Source organism: Ostrea edulis, chromosome 1 (genome assembly GCF_947568905.1).
Source record: "Ostrea edulis chromosome 1, xbOstEdul1.1, whole genome shotgun sequence".
NCBI classification, from domain to species: Eukaryota; Metazoa; Mollusca; class Bivalvia; order Ostreida; family Ostreidae; genus Ostrea; species Ostrea edulis.
The window spans coordinates 701,964-717,852 of NC_079164.1; the positions used below are offsets into that span (position 1 = coordinate 701,964).

The following is a 15,889-nucleotide window of genomic DNA, read 5'->3' on the forward strand; positions in this document are numbered from 1 at the left end:
CTAAATTCAATAAAGTCTCCTGTCTGTATAGCTCAAACGTTCTGACTACATGTTGAAATGGTGGATGAAACAAGCAGCCCAACAGTAGTCTGTCCTTAATCTCAGTAAGTTATGAAAATAATATGAATTCTAAACCTTAATTTACACAAGATGATTTTATCAACTCATAAAAAACATTACTGGTTAACCATATCAATATATATATGAATGCTGTTGCTTGTTGCTCACGTACCTTAGTTTTGAGTTCTGTGTTCTCATTTTCAACAGTTCTGTGCTGTGATTTCATTTGAACAAGTTCACTCTTTATCTTAGTTAATGCTGTTGCTCGCATACCTTAGTTTTGAGTTCTGTGTTCTCATTTTGAACAGTTCTGTGCTGTGATTTCATTTGAACAAGTTCGCTCTCTATCTTTGTTTTCTCCTGAATGATGTTTCGGATGGCGATGTCATTTGGAGATCTAGCAGGGCTGGGAGGACGGCCGCTGAACACATTGGCTGGAGTGGACGAACGGGAATCTGTAAGACATATCATGATTACAAACATTCTAAAAGATTCTAAACGGGAATCTGTCAGACATATCATAATTACAAACATTCTAAAAGATTCTAAACAGGAATCTGTCAGACATATCATAATTACAAACATTCTAAATGATTCTAAACGGGAATCTGTCAGACATATCATAATTACAAACATTCTAAAAGATTCTACACGGGAATCTGTCAGACATATCATAATTACAAACATTCTAAAAGATTCTAAACGGGAATCTGTCAGACATATCATAATTACAAACATTCCAAAAGATTCTAAACGGGAATCTGTCAGACATATCATAATTACAAACATTCTAAAAGATTCTAAACGGGAATCTGTCAGACATATCATAATTACAAACATTCTAAAAGATTCTAAACGGGAATCTGTCAGACATATCATAATTAAACATTCTAAACATTTCTGTGACTTACTATATCTCAATTGTATACAAGTAGCTATGAAATACTAAGTCCACAACTATTACCCCGGTCCTTCATGCTAACACGGCCTTTATCACATTAAATTATCTACAACTATTACCCCGGTCCTTCATGTTAACACGGCCTTTATCACATTAAATTATCTACAACTATTACTCCGGTCCTTCATGCTAACACGGCCTTTATCACATTAAATTATCTACAACTATTACCCCGGTCCTTCATGCTAACACAGCCTTTATCACATTGTCTACAACTATTACCCCGGTCCTTCATGTTAACACAGCCTTCATCATATTAAATTATCTACAACTATTACTCCGGTCCTTCATGCTAACACGGCCTTTATCACATTAAATTATCTACAACTATTACCCCGGTCCTTCATGCTAACACAGCCTTTATCACATTGTCTACAACTATTACCCCGGTCCTTCATGTTAACACAGCCTTCATCATATTAAATTATCTACAACTATTACCCCGGTCCTTCATGCTAACACAACCTTTATCACATTAAATTATCTACAACTATTACTCCGGTCCTTCATGCTAACACGGCCTTTATCACATTAAATTATCTACAACTATTACTCCGGTCCTTCATGCTAACACGGCCTTTATCACATTAAATTATCTACAACTATTACCCCGGTCCTTCATGTTAACACAGCCTTTATCACATTATCTACAACTATTACCCCGGTCCTTCATGCTAATACAGCCTTTATCACATTAAATTATCTACAACTATTACCCCGGTCCTTCATGCTAACACAGCCTTTATCACATTGTCTACAACTATTACCCCGGTCCTTCATGTTAACACAGCCTTCATCATATTAAATTATCTACAACTATTACTCCGGTCCTTCATGCTAACACAGCCTTTATCACATTAAATTATCTACAACTATTACTCCGGTCCTTCATGCTAACACAGCCTTTATCACATTAAATTATCTACAACTATTACTCCGGTCCTTCATGCTAACACGGCCTTTATCACATTAAATTATCTACAACTATTACCCCGGTCCTTCATGTTAACACAGCCTTTATCACATTAAATTATCTACAACTATTACTCCGGTCCTTCATGCTAACACGGCCTTTATCACATTAAATTATCTACAACTATTACTCCGGTCCTTCATGCTAACACGGCCTTTATCACATTAAATTATCTACAACTATTACCCCGGTCCTTCATGTTAACACAGCCTTTATCACATTGTCTACAACTATTACTCCGGTCCTTCATGCTAACACAGCCTTTATCACATTAAATTATCTACAACTATCACCCCGGTCCTTCATGCTAACACGGCCTTTATCACATTGTCTACAACTATTACCCCGGTCCTTCATGTTAACACAGCCTTTATCACATTAAATTATCTACAACTATTACTCCAGTCCTTCATGCTAACACAGCCTTTATCACATTGTCTACAACTATTACCCCGGTCCTTCATGTTAACACGGCCTTTATCACATTATCTACAACTATTACCCCGGTCCTTCATGCTAATACAGCCTTTATCACATTAAATTATCTACAACTATTACTCCGGTCCTTCATGCTAACACAGCCTTTATCACATTAAATTATCCTATTGTATCATTGCTTTCTAATTCCCAATATGTAAGCAGATAAATAATTATCTACTATGTAACCCTTTTCTCTAAAATCTTTTTCTTTTATATTTTGGACAATATATATTTTTCTATAATAAGTATATAGAAAATTAAAATTTAGTTTTCAATATACAAATTGTAAATTCATTTATTGTCATATAATGTGAACATTAATGATAGTCCCTGAAACGTTCTTCTTTCCCACTTGAATGGTGAGTGAACGGTGAACGCACGGTGAACGAACGCAGAGTGAACGGTGAACGCAATTTGGTGAACGCTGAGCGCAAAATGATCTATTTACTCGGAATGTTTCGGATTTTCCCCTGGGATTTTACTAATTTCATAATCAAGTAATAAAATACATGTACATGTATATTTCATCAATTAATAAAAAAAATTAAATAAACCAGAATCGTGATACAGCATATTTTACAGTTCTGGATATATTCAATGTAATATATTTTTGTACAAGTACCGAGTATACATGTATATATTTCATGAAATTATCGCAAATTGTACATTAATACACGCAACAGTCATACACAAACAAAAGCAAATTTCGTATGTACATGTATATACCATTACATGTACAGATACATTTAATGCATGGGTATATACAATGCATGTGAAAAGGAAATCACTATAGTCTACATGTGTATCGACATCCAGAATTTACAGGTGTTCATGTATGGCTTCAAACTTTACAAACTCCATCATTTGGGATACCTGTAATTAACAAACACCCCCAAGGAGTCAACATAGATGCAGTAAACAAACAATACAGACGGTATACCCCGTGTCAACACTCAACACTCCTAACAGTATTAAATATTCCTACTTACATTATATGTCATTCATTTGTCGCAGCTACATCGACCCGAAAAAATAATCCTAGAATTTATGCACATGAAAATACAAAACTTACTATTTCTATTATTGATGTGACCAATATTGCAGTTAAATTGTGCAATATTTGTATATTTTTGATTTAGATAAAACTGTTTATTGTACTGAACTACCCGTAGAATGTTTAAAGGCTAATGCAGAAACGTACAAGATAAACAATTACATCTTTGCATTAAGGACAACTGTTACAAAAGTTTCAAATTTGGCAAGAGTAGTAAATATCAGTATATTGACAATGTCTTTCATAAATATAGGCGTAAAAATAGCTATATCAGTTTGACATTATGACACATTCATACGGTACAATGTACATTATGTAGCATTGTTCGTTTGTTTTTATTTTTCAAAGTGGGGGGGGGGGGGGGGGGGGGGGGTGATTTGTTTAAAACTCTTGTCAAGCAATGCAAAATGATTATAATAATTTGTGCTTTTGCCCGAACTTGTAAATGCTAAATCGTGAACACAGGGGAATAGGTTTTCATTACCTGAAACTGCCTTATTTTTTGTACCTGGGTTAAATTCATAACGACAAGCTCTTATATTCGTCTCTCATTTAGAATTGTTTTTAACAAAAGCTCAAATGAACCTTTCAGCATTCACAGTGGATAATCCTAACATTTCGTACTTCAAAATTAAATTTCTGATATAGTAAGAAAGTTTCCTTCTACTCTTACGCACACGTTCAATTTTCATTTTCGCCTTGCTATCAAGATTGGTCCTTTCACTTTGGTGTTCCAAATGACAATGAAAAGACTGAACGCTGAACGAACAGTGAGCGCACGCTGAACGCTTTGTGAACGCTGAACGAACGGTGAGCGCAAGCTGAACGCAAAACTGTGAACGGAGAGTGCACGCTGAACGAAAGGTGAACGCACGGTGAGCGAACGGTGAACGAACGATGAGCGAACGGAAAAATGGTAAAGTAGAACGTTTCAGGGACTGTAGTATTTCTTTTTTAAAAAAACTATGACAACAGCTATGTTTTTACTCCTGATGCTCTGTTATTTTAACTCGGTATTAAAGATTCATAAAAAGGACATTTTAACTTGGTATATCAATTGAGAGTTCATAAAAAGGACATTTAAATGCCTTGGTTACATAATAGCATATCAGCAAATACAGATATAGAATGTGTTACAGTATGTCCTTTATAATTACCACCTCAGTCTGAATTTTCAGTATTACAGACCACCCTTAAATGACCTTGACTTGACCTTAGTAAATATACAGTCCATGTACGATTCAAAACTGCTGATTTACTAATTCTTCTCTCAAAATGTTTCTCTAACTTGAAAAAAAAAATACATAGAAGTTTTTTCTGTCCACTCTTTATATTTAATCTTTGAAGTTTTCTTATTCATGCAATGAGTGGGCTGGAGCAGAATCTGAAATTTTAATGTATAAATGTATATGAAAACATTAGGAGGTGTTATTTGACTCGGGCTAATGGATAAGATTTAACACAAACAGCCTGATTTATCAGCATCGTGTCAGGATAAGTCCGAGTAATGCCAGCACAAGTAGATCTGTACAGCATGAGTAGCTCCCCCTTATTGTGGGGGGTGAATTGCAGAGACAATATTGACTCAGTGGATCAGAAAACTAATTAGGCTCAGGAATTGTGTTTTACATGGTAATTTAATTCTGTCGCTAGATTTAACTTGTAGATTCTACGTTCAAATGACACTTAAAAGTTAAAAAATATATATCATAACTAAACACTTGAATGCATGGTAGGACAAAAAATCTACGATGTAAAACACTTTACTGACAATACGAGAGAGAGCTGAGTCCACACTACCAAAAACGGCTACAGTACATTAAATAGGACTGGAATGTTGATCAAAGTCTCCAACTTTAAATACGAGACCTTTTCTCTGTAATTTAATTCTATATCATCCAACAGATTCATTTAATAACTCAAGTCAAATTCAATCATTTTGTGGAGATTTTCTGCAGGACAATCTGATATTTTAAATGGCTGCTGTAATATATATTAAAATTTCATACAAAGTCAATAGTCACTGGTGTAGTGGCCGTGCACTTTAAATAGCTACTGTAATATATATTTCACACAACAGTCAATAGACACTGCGGTGTAGTGGCCATGCACTTTAAAGATATGCTGATGTGTAATAAATGTCACAGTGTTACTGGCATGTATAGACCTGTACTTGATTTCAGCGATCCCTCCTTACACACCCTATACCATGATTTCAGGTTCCTGAAGCAGCATGCTAAAAAGCCCAGATACCATAGAAACACAAAACTCTCCTCTTTCATGGTTAATCAATGTTCTTTATAATTGATTGCATGAACCCCCACCTAAGACACAGGGACTTAACTTTTATCCTCAGTCAACAAATCAAGAGCCCCATGACAAAAACGAAAAGCCAACTCTCGACTTAACAGTGATAGTGTTCGATCAATTTTCACTACCCTTTACAATTTTCCCCCATTTCTTCTCAACGCAAATTCCTAGAGAATTATCAACCCAAAAAGATAGAATTACAGATCAACAAAATGAATTATACCAGGTATATCAGAATGAAAGGGGGTAAATTCAAAAAATAATTTCCTCTCCTGTCAACTCAGGTGCACTGCTTCTTTACAAGGTCAGTTTACTTTTAATCTGCTATAGATTTATTGATTCCAGTTTGCAAGTGCTAATTCAACTTCTACACAAAGGCATGAAGAGAGTTTAACAAGGTTTTACAATTCTAGTACAAAATGCTCTTCATCACAGAAGAATTGTACGGGGCAAATAAAGTTTGTATGTTGAGTTAGTCTGTATATATATGGAGCGATTCCGCACTGTTGGATTATGGGTATTCATTCTCCACCTACCAGGTGTCAACACCTGTACCTCCATCACCTGATTACAAGACAACAACACACCCCACATCGACAAGATGTCACTTGTCTTGGAGACAATCTTTTTTTTAAATCTCCCTATTATATTAACACAAAAGGAGAAATTGAACAGATAATGTATATAGGATGTAGGTTATACATGGTCATTCATCCATCAAAGGCTTTCACTTCAGTACTGAATGTTTCCTATCTCTGTATTGTTGTCGGTCTCTAAAATCATCTTAAATGGTCTTTATATCTGTAGAACAGGTTTCCAAATTATTTGGCTTCTGGCTAAAATAGCAGATTTACTATCATACACTGAGGGTATATTCTTTAACCATTGATTTTTTGGTGTGTGGGGGTGTGTTTGGGTGTGTGGTGGTGGTGGTGGTGTGTGGTGGTGGTGTGTGTGGTGGTAGTGTGTGGTGGTGGAGTGTTTGGTGGTGGTGGTGGTGGTGTTTGGGTGTGTGGTGGTGGTGGTGGTGTGTGGTGGTAGTGTGTGGTGGTGGAGTGTTTGGTGGAGTGTTTGGTGGTGGTGGTGGTGGTGTTTGGGTGTGTGTGTGGGTGGTGTGTTTGGTGGTGGTGGTGGTGTGTTTGGGTGTGTGGTGGTGGTGGTGTGTGTGGTGGTGGTGGTGTGTGGTGGTGTGTTTGGGTGTGTGGGTGGTGTGTTTGGGTGTGTGGTGGTGGTGGAATCATTATTTCTAATTTCCTGTTCCTGAAGCAGCATGCTAAAAAGCCCAAATACCATAGAAACACAAAACACTCCTTTTACAAGGTTTATCATTTAAAAAAATCTATCAAATCATTGTTTGATAAAAGTTTTGGCTAGTATTGTACTTGGGTCCACTTTGTCTCTCTATTCATTCTTTTTCTGTGGTATCTGAAAATATTTCTTACTAATTCCTAAACTGATACATCTAGTTGTTATCTATTCATTCAGCTTCTGTGTATCTTACCCTCACTGAACACTAATATCTCTCTCTCTCTCTCTCTCTCTCTCTCTCTCGATCGATCGATCGAACTTAGTAGTTTCTAAGTCTGAATTATCAGTATCAGTACTTCCCTGAATCTGTTGCTTATCCAAGTCTGACTTGTCTGTGACTTACAGAATGACTTAATTTACCTGAGTCTGACTTGTCTGTGACTTACAGAATGACTTAACTTACCTGAGTCTGACTTTTCCTTCTGTTCTTTCTCTTTCTGCAGTGTCTGGAGATCTTCCCGTAACTTTTTCACCTCCTTATCCAGTTCCTCCATCTACAAGAAAATAAAATTGTCAAAATATTGAGGTGTGCAGGGTGTCAGAAATCCTACGACGTGTAAATTTGTACATTGTGGCAGTCATAAAACTTAACCATACACCCAACGTCCTTCAAACGGCCTTTATTTATTCATCAACAATTGGGAGCAAGTCATCAGAAGCAGAGCACACTGTTCACACTCCACGATCTGTGTAAGACAGCCACCTACAGCTGTAAACACTCCATGATCTGTGAAAGACAGCCACTCACGATCTGTGTATGACAGCCACCTACAGCTGTAAACACTCCATGATCTGTGAAAGACAGCCACTCATGATCTGTGTATGACAGCCACCTACAGCTGTAAACACTCCATGATCTGTGAAAGACAGCCACTCACGATCTGTGTATGACAGCCACCTACAGCTGTAAACACTCCATGATCTGTGAAAGACAGCCACTCACAATCTGTGTATGACAGCCACCTACAGCTGTAAACACTCCGCGATCTGTGAAAGACTGCCACCTAAAGCTGTACTCTTTATAGTAAATTATACACTGAATCAGAACATAAAGTACTTGTTCCTAAGACATGTATATTAGAACATTGTATGTAGTTAATGTTGTCCCTGGGAATTCCTTTACCTCCCACAAGTGTATAATACGCATAGACGATCGGAGAACTCTGGAATATTCTGCCAATGCTTACCAAAATACAGTCAACCTATTTTTTATTTTCTCATCCAAGAGAAACATGTATAACTCTCATTTCTAACGCAAAGTGTTTTGTGAATGATCGATTACTTATTACTAGAAGTCTAGTATCAAATGTCTAGAGACTCAAGTCTCACACTCAAATAATTAATGTCCATTCTACATCAGGCAGCATCAAATGTCTAAAGACTCACACTCAATTAATTAATGTCCGTTCTACATCAGTCGGCATCAAATGTCTAAAGACTCAAGACTCACACTCAAATAATTAATGTCCGTTCTACATCAGTCGGCATCAAATGTCTAAAGACTCACACTCAAATAATTAATGTCCGTTCTACAGGCAGCATCAAATGTCTAAAGACTCACACTCAAATAATTAATGTCCGTTCTACATCAGTCGGCATCAAATGTCTAAAGACTCACACTCAAATAATTAATGTCCGTTCTACAGGCAGCATCAAATGTCTAAAGACTCACACTCAAATAATTAATGTCTGTTCTACATCAGTCGGCATCAAATGTCCTAAGACTCGAGACTACTCAAATAACAAAATAACAGTATACCTTCATTTTACATCTGTAAGGAGAACACGACATAATAGTATACCTTCATCTTATATCTATAAGGAAAGGTCCTTCTGTTTTGTTCCATGTTAGTACAGTTGCATTCCAATCAACAGAATCCTGCTGCTCAGTATAATTTGTCTAATCCAGACAGCTGGGTACAGTACAAAACTGCACGGATTCCAATCAGAAATCTCTTGGTCCCAAACTATTCCGAAAAGTGTCTACTATTCATTGTAATGGTGTCCAGCTTAGACAAGTTCACTGTAAATTAACTCATATGTCCCTCTATATTCTCTTACAGATTTCCACCATTTTATTCCCATGAAACATTCCACCACTGTCAAATCCAGTTCATTCATAATTCATGCAGTTATCACTTTATCTACATCAATACATGAATTGTTGACACAGAATATCCCTAAATTAATACGCAGACTACCAAACACGGCGAGACTCGGAATATTTTGACAGAAGATTCTACATTCCCAGGCTATCAGAACTTATCCCCTTACACCGATTCCTCCCGATATATCCTCTACCCAAATCCTGACACAGTCCAACGAACACAGCAAACGTTACATCTCAAACCAATTGAAAAATTAAAAGACTAGAAAATTAGATCAGTTAGTAAGTAAATGGGTACTTGACAGTTATTGACCCAAGAAGGCAGAGCACACTACAGTTTAGAGTTCCCCCAGAGTTTGTACAGTACCTTTAGCCCTGCGATCCAGAACCGGGGTACACCGGCCGAGGATTTGTCTAAATATTTGCTGGGGACTGATTGCTCTTTAATGACAAGGATAAATCCTCACAGGTAGCAGTTGTTTAAGCACTGATCCAGAGCGGGCATGCATTGTTGACACATAAAATAACAACTAGATAAAATTTCAGAGCTGAGATTATTAATACCTAAATATTGATATATACAAATATGCTGATCCTTATCCATAGAAAAATCCAGATCAACAATTCAAATCATTTTTGGCACTTCGGTGTATATATATATATATTTGACATGCAAACTCTGCAGGGATTTGGGGGACGATTAATGGAGTTTGGCCTTTAATCATCGGAATTTGACAGAAAAATTGTTGCATGCCCATTGAGCTGGAAATAAATCATAAAAGAGAATACTCCTTCATTAAAAAAGGAAATAAAATTCTTCACATTATGGCCTAGACATTCACCTAATTTAGGAAAGGGGGACAGGGAGCTTAAAACATGTAGAGGCAGTGCAGAAATTCCTGAGGGTCATTGTGTATCCATAAAATACAGGCATACAGAAAAATCCAGATCAACAATTCAAATCATTTTTGGCACTTCGGTGTATATATATATATATTTGACATGCAAACTCTGCAGGGATTTGGGGGACGATTAATGGAGTTTGGCCTTTAATCATCGGAATTTGACAGAAAAACCATTGAGCTGGAAATAAATCATAAAAGAGAATACTCCTTCATTAAAAAAGGAAAAAAAAATTCTTCACATTATGGCCTAGACATTCACCTAATTTAGGAAAGGGGGACAGGGAGCTTAAAACATGTAGAGGCAGTGCAGAAATTCCTGAGGGTCATTGTGTATCCATAAAATACAGGCATCCCCCCCCCCCCCTCAGGTTGTAGACAACTGCCTCGTACAATCACAACATTTTCTTGATTAGATCCATAAAATATGTTCAAACCAAACCAAGCACAGCTTGATAGCATGCCGGTCAGGGTGATAGGACTTGTAGGTAAATAAAAGGACATATATACTTGCATGATACAAACCGTAATTGAAACCCCTTACTTAGATTGAAACCTACATACTTCATTTACAAACAGGACAGATTTGTAATACACAAATGCCATTTTCAGTAAGTGGGTGAAAGGTCAATTTTAAGGTCACAACATCATCAAAGGTGGCATCAATAGAAATGTCTTGTCACAGGGTTTCAGTCAATGAGAGGGGTGTCAATTTGACATTGATATTTTAATCGACTACTCACAGGCTATTTGTCAAGCAATCGTTAAGTGCTCAATGCTTCAATTCAACAACTAGTAAATTGCTACTCCCCCAAAAAATGATTTAATCATTAGCATCACACAGGGATCCGTTGTTGCAATTACTATTACATTAAACTTTAATTTACTGCCATTCCAATCTTCATTATGTTAGATCTTCTTCACTACGGCATTTAATTTTGTAGTCTGGGAAAATCAAACTTAGAGGGGCATTAGGTATCACTAAGGAGTAGAAAATTCTGCACCACGATTAAAATGCTGAATATGTTTAAAATGAAGAAAATAAATCTCAGAGTTAAAGAAAAAGTGTGACCCTTTAATTCTGAAACATGGTTGAAATGCTGGAATACCTTTATAATGAAGAAATATACACCTCAGAGTCAAAGTGGGACAACTTTTAAATTCTGAACCACGATTGAAATGCTGGATTTTAAGTGAAGAAAATCTCAGTGTCAAAGAGTGACAAATTTTAAATTCTGAACTTTAACAGTTTCCCAGGGCCCTCACCATTCACAGGACTTGGAGGTATGCATTTACTTTAGAAGCAGAATGGTGATGATAGCAACAGTTATTTTGTAAACCAACAGATGCAAAATTTCCCAACAAATTATAATAAAGAACATTTTACAGATTTGCTGTCATAGACCACTTAACACACAACTGCAGATTCAAACTGCAACGATCCCTGTCCACCAAAGTCCAGTAAACAAATGTACTCATCTAAACACTGATTACCAAGTCATAATCACACCTTCAATTCGTATATCATTCTATCAAAGTCCAGTAAACAAATATACTAATCTAAACACTGATTACCAAGTCATAATTAATTACCACACCTTCAATTCGTATATCATTCTATCAAAGTCCAGTAAACAAATGTACTCATCTAAACACCGATTACCAAATCATAATTAATTATCAGACCTCCAATTCGTAAAGTCCAGTAAACAAATGTACTCATCTAAACACTGATTACCAAGTCATAATTAATTATTAGACCTCCAATTCGTATATCATTCTATCAAAGTCCAGTAAACAAATGTACTCATCTAAACACTGATTACCAAGTCATAATTAATTATCAGACCTCCAATTCGTATATCATTCTATCAAGATTCACATTTCTGCTTACCTTTTCTTGAACTAATCAAGTGCAGGATTGTACAAACATTCTAGTTTCTCGGAATGACCAAATATGTCAAAGTTTTCGAGCTAGTCATAGGTCAAGGTCATCAACCACAGCAACATAGAAAAGGTCATGTTACAAAGATTACTCCAACCACATGTGATATCTTGAGTAAATTCAGTGTCTGCAGGAATATTTGGCCCATTTTTTTTCAATAAGAAAGTCTTTTGAAATATTGGTGTTTTACCGTATAGTGGGTTTTTCTGCAGGGTGATATACTTGGTTTATTTTTGTGTTTAGATAGCTTTCTGCCAAAATTTCACTCGCCAAATATGCATCCCATTGCAACTTCAGTAGTTACAAGAGAGATAACTTTTCCTTGTCCACCAAAATTTATTCCACTAAAATTATTAACATACCTTTGAGGCAGCAAATCACAAAATTTTAGACCCACGGAAAAAACCACTATCGGTATGTTTTTCAGATCTTCATTTTTCATATGAAAGGAAAATTTGGGAATTTAATTTTTGGCAATATTTTGTGATCTGCCAAAAAAGCTAACATTTCCTACTATACTGCATCAAAGTTCTTATTCAAATACTTCTAAAGTTATTAATATTGTTACCCATAAATGAAAATTTTTAGCTACATACAGATAGAACAAAAGCATATTATGCCCCCTAAATCTTTTATTCCAAGGGCATTAAACTCTGTGTGCGTTTTGAAGAATCTACAAAGTCATTTGAAATGAATCAAATTGTATTTATCTTTCTGTATTCTTGTAGAAAATGCTTACACTGATGCCAGTGCAATCCAGAATCCTGAAGCTATGAAATTTTAATAATTCAGAACTGTGCTCCTGTCACCTGGTCTACTGTGCAAGAGGTTTCAGAAAATATCCAGAAAAAAAAGGTTTCAGAAAATATCCAGAAAAAAAAGGTTCCAGTAAATATCCAGAAAAAAAAATGGTTCCAGTAAATATCCAGAAAAAAAAGGTTCCAGTGAATATCCAGAAAAAAAATGGTTCCAGTAAATATCCAGAAAAAAATGACCATCACAGAACAGAGATATGTGTGCGAGTAACAACGGTTCAATTCGACACATGATTTAATTATACAGCCGCCAATGTAACGTGTGCAGACGTACAACAGGACCTATACTAGTTGTACTGGTAGATTCCAACCACCCCCTGAAAACTCCTCCTACACATACAGCTTACCTCCTTCTCGTGTTCCGTCTGAAGTCTGCTTAACTAAAACAATGCGTATCAGAAATTCAGCTCACAGAATGATAGCAAAGTTTGATGAAAATTTGCTAAATTTTACATATACAGTAAAACACACTTATAGCAAACACACTTATAACAAACATGGTTATAATGAAAATGCTTATTGTGATGATATTTATTCCCCTATGAGAGGAAAATAAGGAAAATTATATTGAACATAACAAAGTTTGGTTACAATGAACTGTATTTTGCTGGCCCTGGAGGTTCACTATAACCGTGTTTTACTGTACAATGAAGTTTGGTTATAATAAACTGTTTTTGGCCGGCCCTGTGGTTCACTATAACCATGTTTTACTGTACAATGAAGTTTGGTTATAATGAACTGTTTTTTGCTGGCCCTGGAGGTTCGCTATAACCATGTTTTAATGTGTATAATTTTGAATACCGTTTCCAGATTTTTGTTTACATTTTGTCTTTTAAATCTTTTTTCAATAAATGTATTGCTTCTGATATCATCATGACCCAATAGTTATAAAATGAACATTAAAGCCATGGCTTGCAGTGATGAGCTCCTTATGACATTTATTTGTTTACTCTTCCACTAAACCCCACATTCAAGTTTTCCAGGGAATATCCTATTTTAACAAAGCTGCTTAATTTTAAATCTCTTCTCTTTCCCATCCCATTCAAGACATCTCTCTGCTTTAACACTCCTTTTATCCTATATACAAACATTGTCTCTTATTATATAGCTGCACCTCTATTCACTTATATAATGTGTACTTATTCTAGCACATAAAACATTTGGTGCAATTGGAGCTGATGCACTACATGCACGGTGTTATGATTATGGATGACGATGGCTTTCTCACCTTGGCCTTCGCCTCTTCATAGTCATCTTCCAGTTTGTTGTTCTCTTCCATCAGCGCATTAATCTCCTCTTCATGTTCTCGCTTCAGTCGTTCCTTCAGCTGTTTAATGCTCTCTCTCGATTGACTCAACTCCTCCTCAAACTGAGTACGCTCGCGCTCCAGGGTCTGCTCAAACTCCACTGCTGACATCCTCCCATCTTCTGACGGTCCGGGTGTGTTTATCCCGGGCGTACTGAGCCCTGGGGTCTGAGGACAGGTGGTGTCAGTCAGGGCTGGAGTCACAGAGGGGGTCATCGTCCGATTCTGTTCAGCCTCCAGCTCGTCCAGAAGTCGAGCCCGCTCCACCAGCAGGAATGCGATCTGTTCACTGGTTGAGACATTGGCTATTTCTTCCAGACCTTGCTGAATCAGCATCTCAGCTGTCTCATCCCTCAGTGCTGCAGCTACAATTACAGAATGGGAGGGGTCTCTATGAATTCTAATCCTACACAAATTTTGTGAATCAGTGTTCTTTTACACTCAATAATTTGAGAACAACAGGCCCACAGGCCTTATCGTTCAGGTGAGTATTAGTTAAAAGTATTACTAGACCACAGGCCTTATCGTCCACCAGAGTATTAGTTAAAAGTATCACTAACTTGAAGGGCTATAAAATGCAGAAAAATTTTTCCTGTTCTGCATTATCGGAGCTAACTTCTAATATTCAGCAACAGTATAAAACAAGATGTGTTCTTAACACTTAAATACCCCCAAAAGAGAGACTTTACACAATATAAAACAAGATGTGTTCTTAACACTTAAATACCCCCAAAAGAGAGACTTTACACAATATAAAACAAGATGTGTTCTTAACACTTAGATACCCCCAAAAGAGAGACTTTACACAATATAACATTCTGGAGTCAAAACCCTCGGTTTGAGAAATTCATAATTTTGGTACATCCTTTTCTGCTTTTCCTAAATATGCATTTAGGACAACCAAATTTATAAAAATATCTTAATAGTTTTGATTCAGTATCAATATCATTTAAATGCCTACACATATACACTATCAAAATACATATACCAAGTTTGGCCCCACCCTGGAGTCAGAACCTCTACCCCAGGGATCATGAAATTGACAATTTTAGTAGAGGCCTTCCTGCTCTACATGACTACACATTTAGTGTTTCCTACAGATGTGCAGTTGTAAAGTTTTTGCCCCACCCCTACGGACCCAGGGAAGCAGGAATCCGACATTTACAATTAGATGTCCCCCTTGTCCTAAAGATGCTGCATAACAAATTTGAAAAGAATTGGAAAGGTAGTTATCAAGAAGAAGTTAAAAATGTTCAATTGTTAACGCACAACAATAGACAACAACCAATTGCAATAGGTCACCTGAGTTTACTCCAGGAACATAAAAATGCTACAAATTGAATAACTTTGGAAGTATGATTTCTTATATTACAAGCTTGCGGAATTATGGCACATAACCTTCACTTCCTCAAAATTGTAAAAATTATGGACTGTTTAAAGACAGTAGTATCAAACATGACTGTAAATGACTTCTCAGTTATTTGTACTAATACATTCATAATTCAGGAGATTATCTGGAAAGTGGTCCACTAACAGACCTCTAATTCATATCATTGTCCCTGAAATAAACATGGAATATATACCCTACAACTAATATCATTTGGCCGTAGATATTCCACTGAGGAAAACGTCTAGCTCTATAAGCAGTGCACATTGTTCATACCTGGG

General features: G+C 36.5%; 1 protein-coding gene across 29 annotated transcripts in view; it reads right to left on the reverse strand.

Moving 5' to 3' along the window:
* LOC125664538 (myosin-11-like) overlaps positions 1 to 15,889 on the reverse strand; it is an 89,289-nt gene that overhangs the window by 56,959 nt on the left and 16,441 nt on the right. For 27 of the 29 annotated variants that reach the window (XM_056152837.1, XM_048897325.2, XM_056152836.1 and 24 more), the window contains exons 4-6: positions 14,144 to 14,586; positions 7,550 to 7,640; positions 334 to 515 (exon numbers count right to left, since the gene is read on the reverse strand). In XM_056152837.1, coding sequence (XP_056008812.1) covers positions 334 to 515; positions 7,550 to 7,640; positions 14,144 to 14,586 — 716 coding nt within the window. Of the gene's footprint in view, positions 1 to 333; positions 516 to 7,549; positions 7,641 to 8,948; positions 13,257 to 14,143; positions 14,587 to 15,889 lie in introns of those variants that run through there. The other 2 variants (XM_056152860.1, XM_056152859.1) reach the window with 2 other exon arrangements.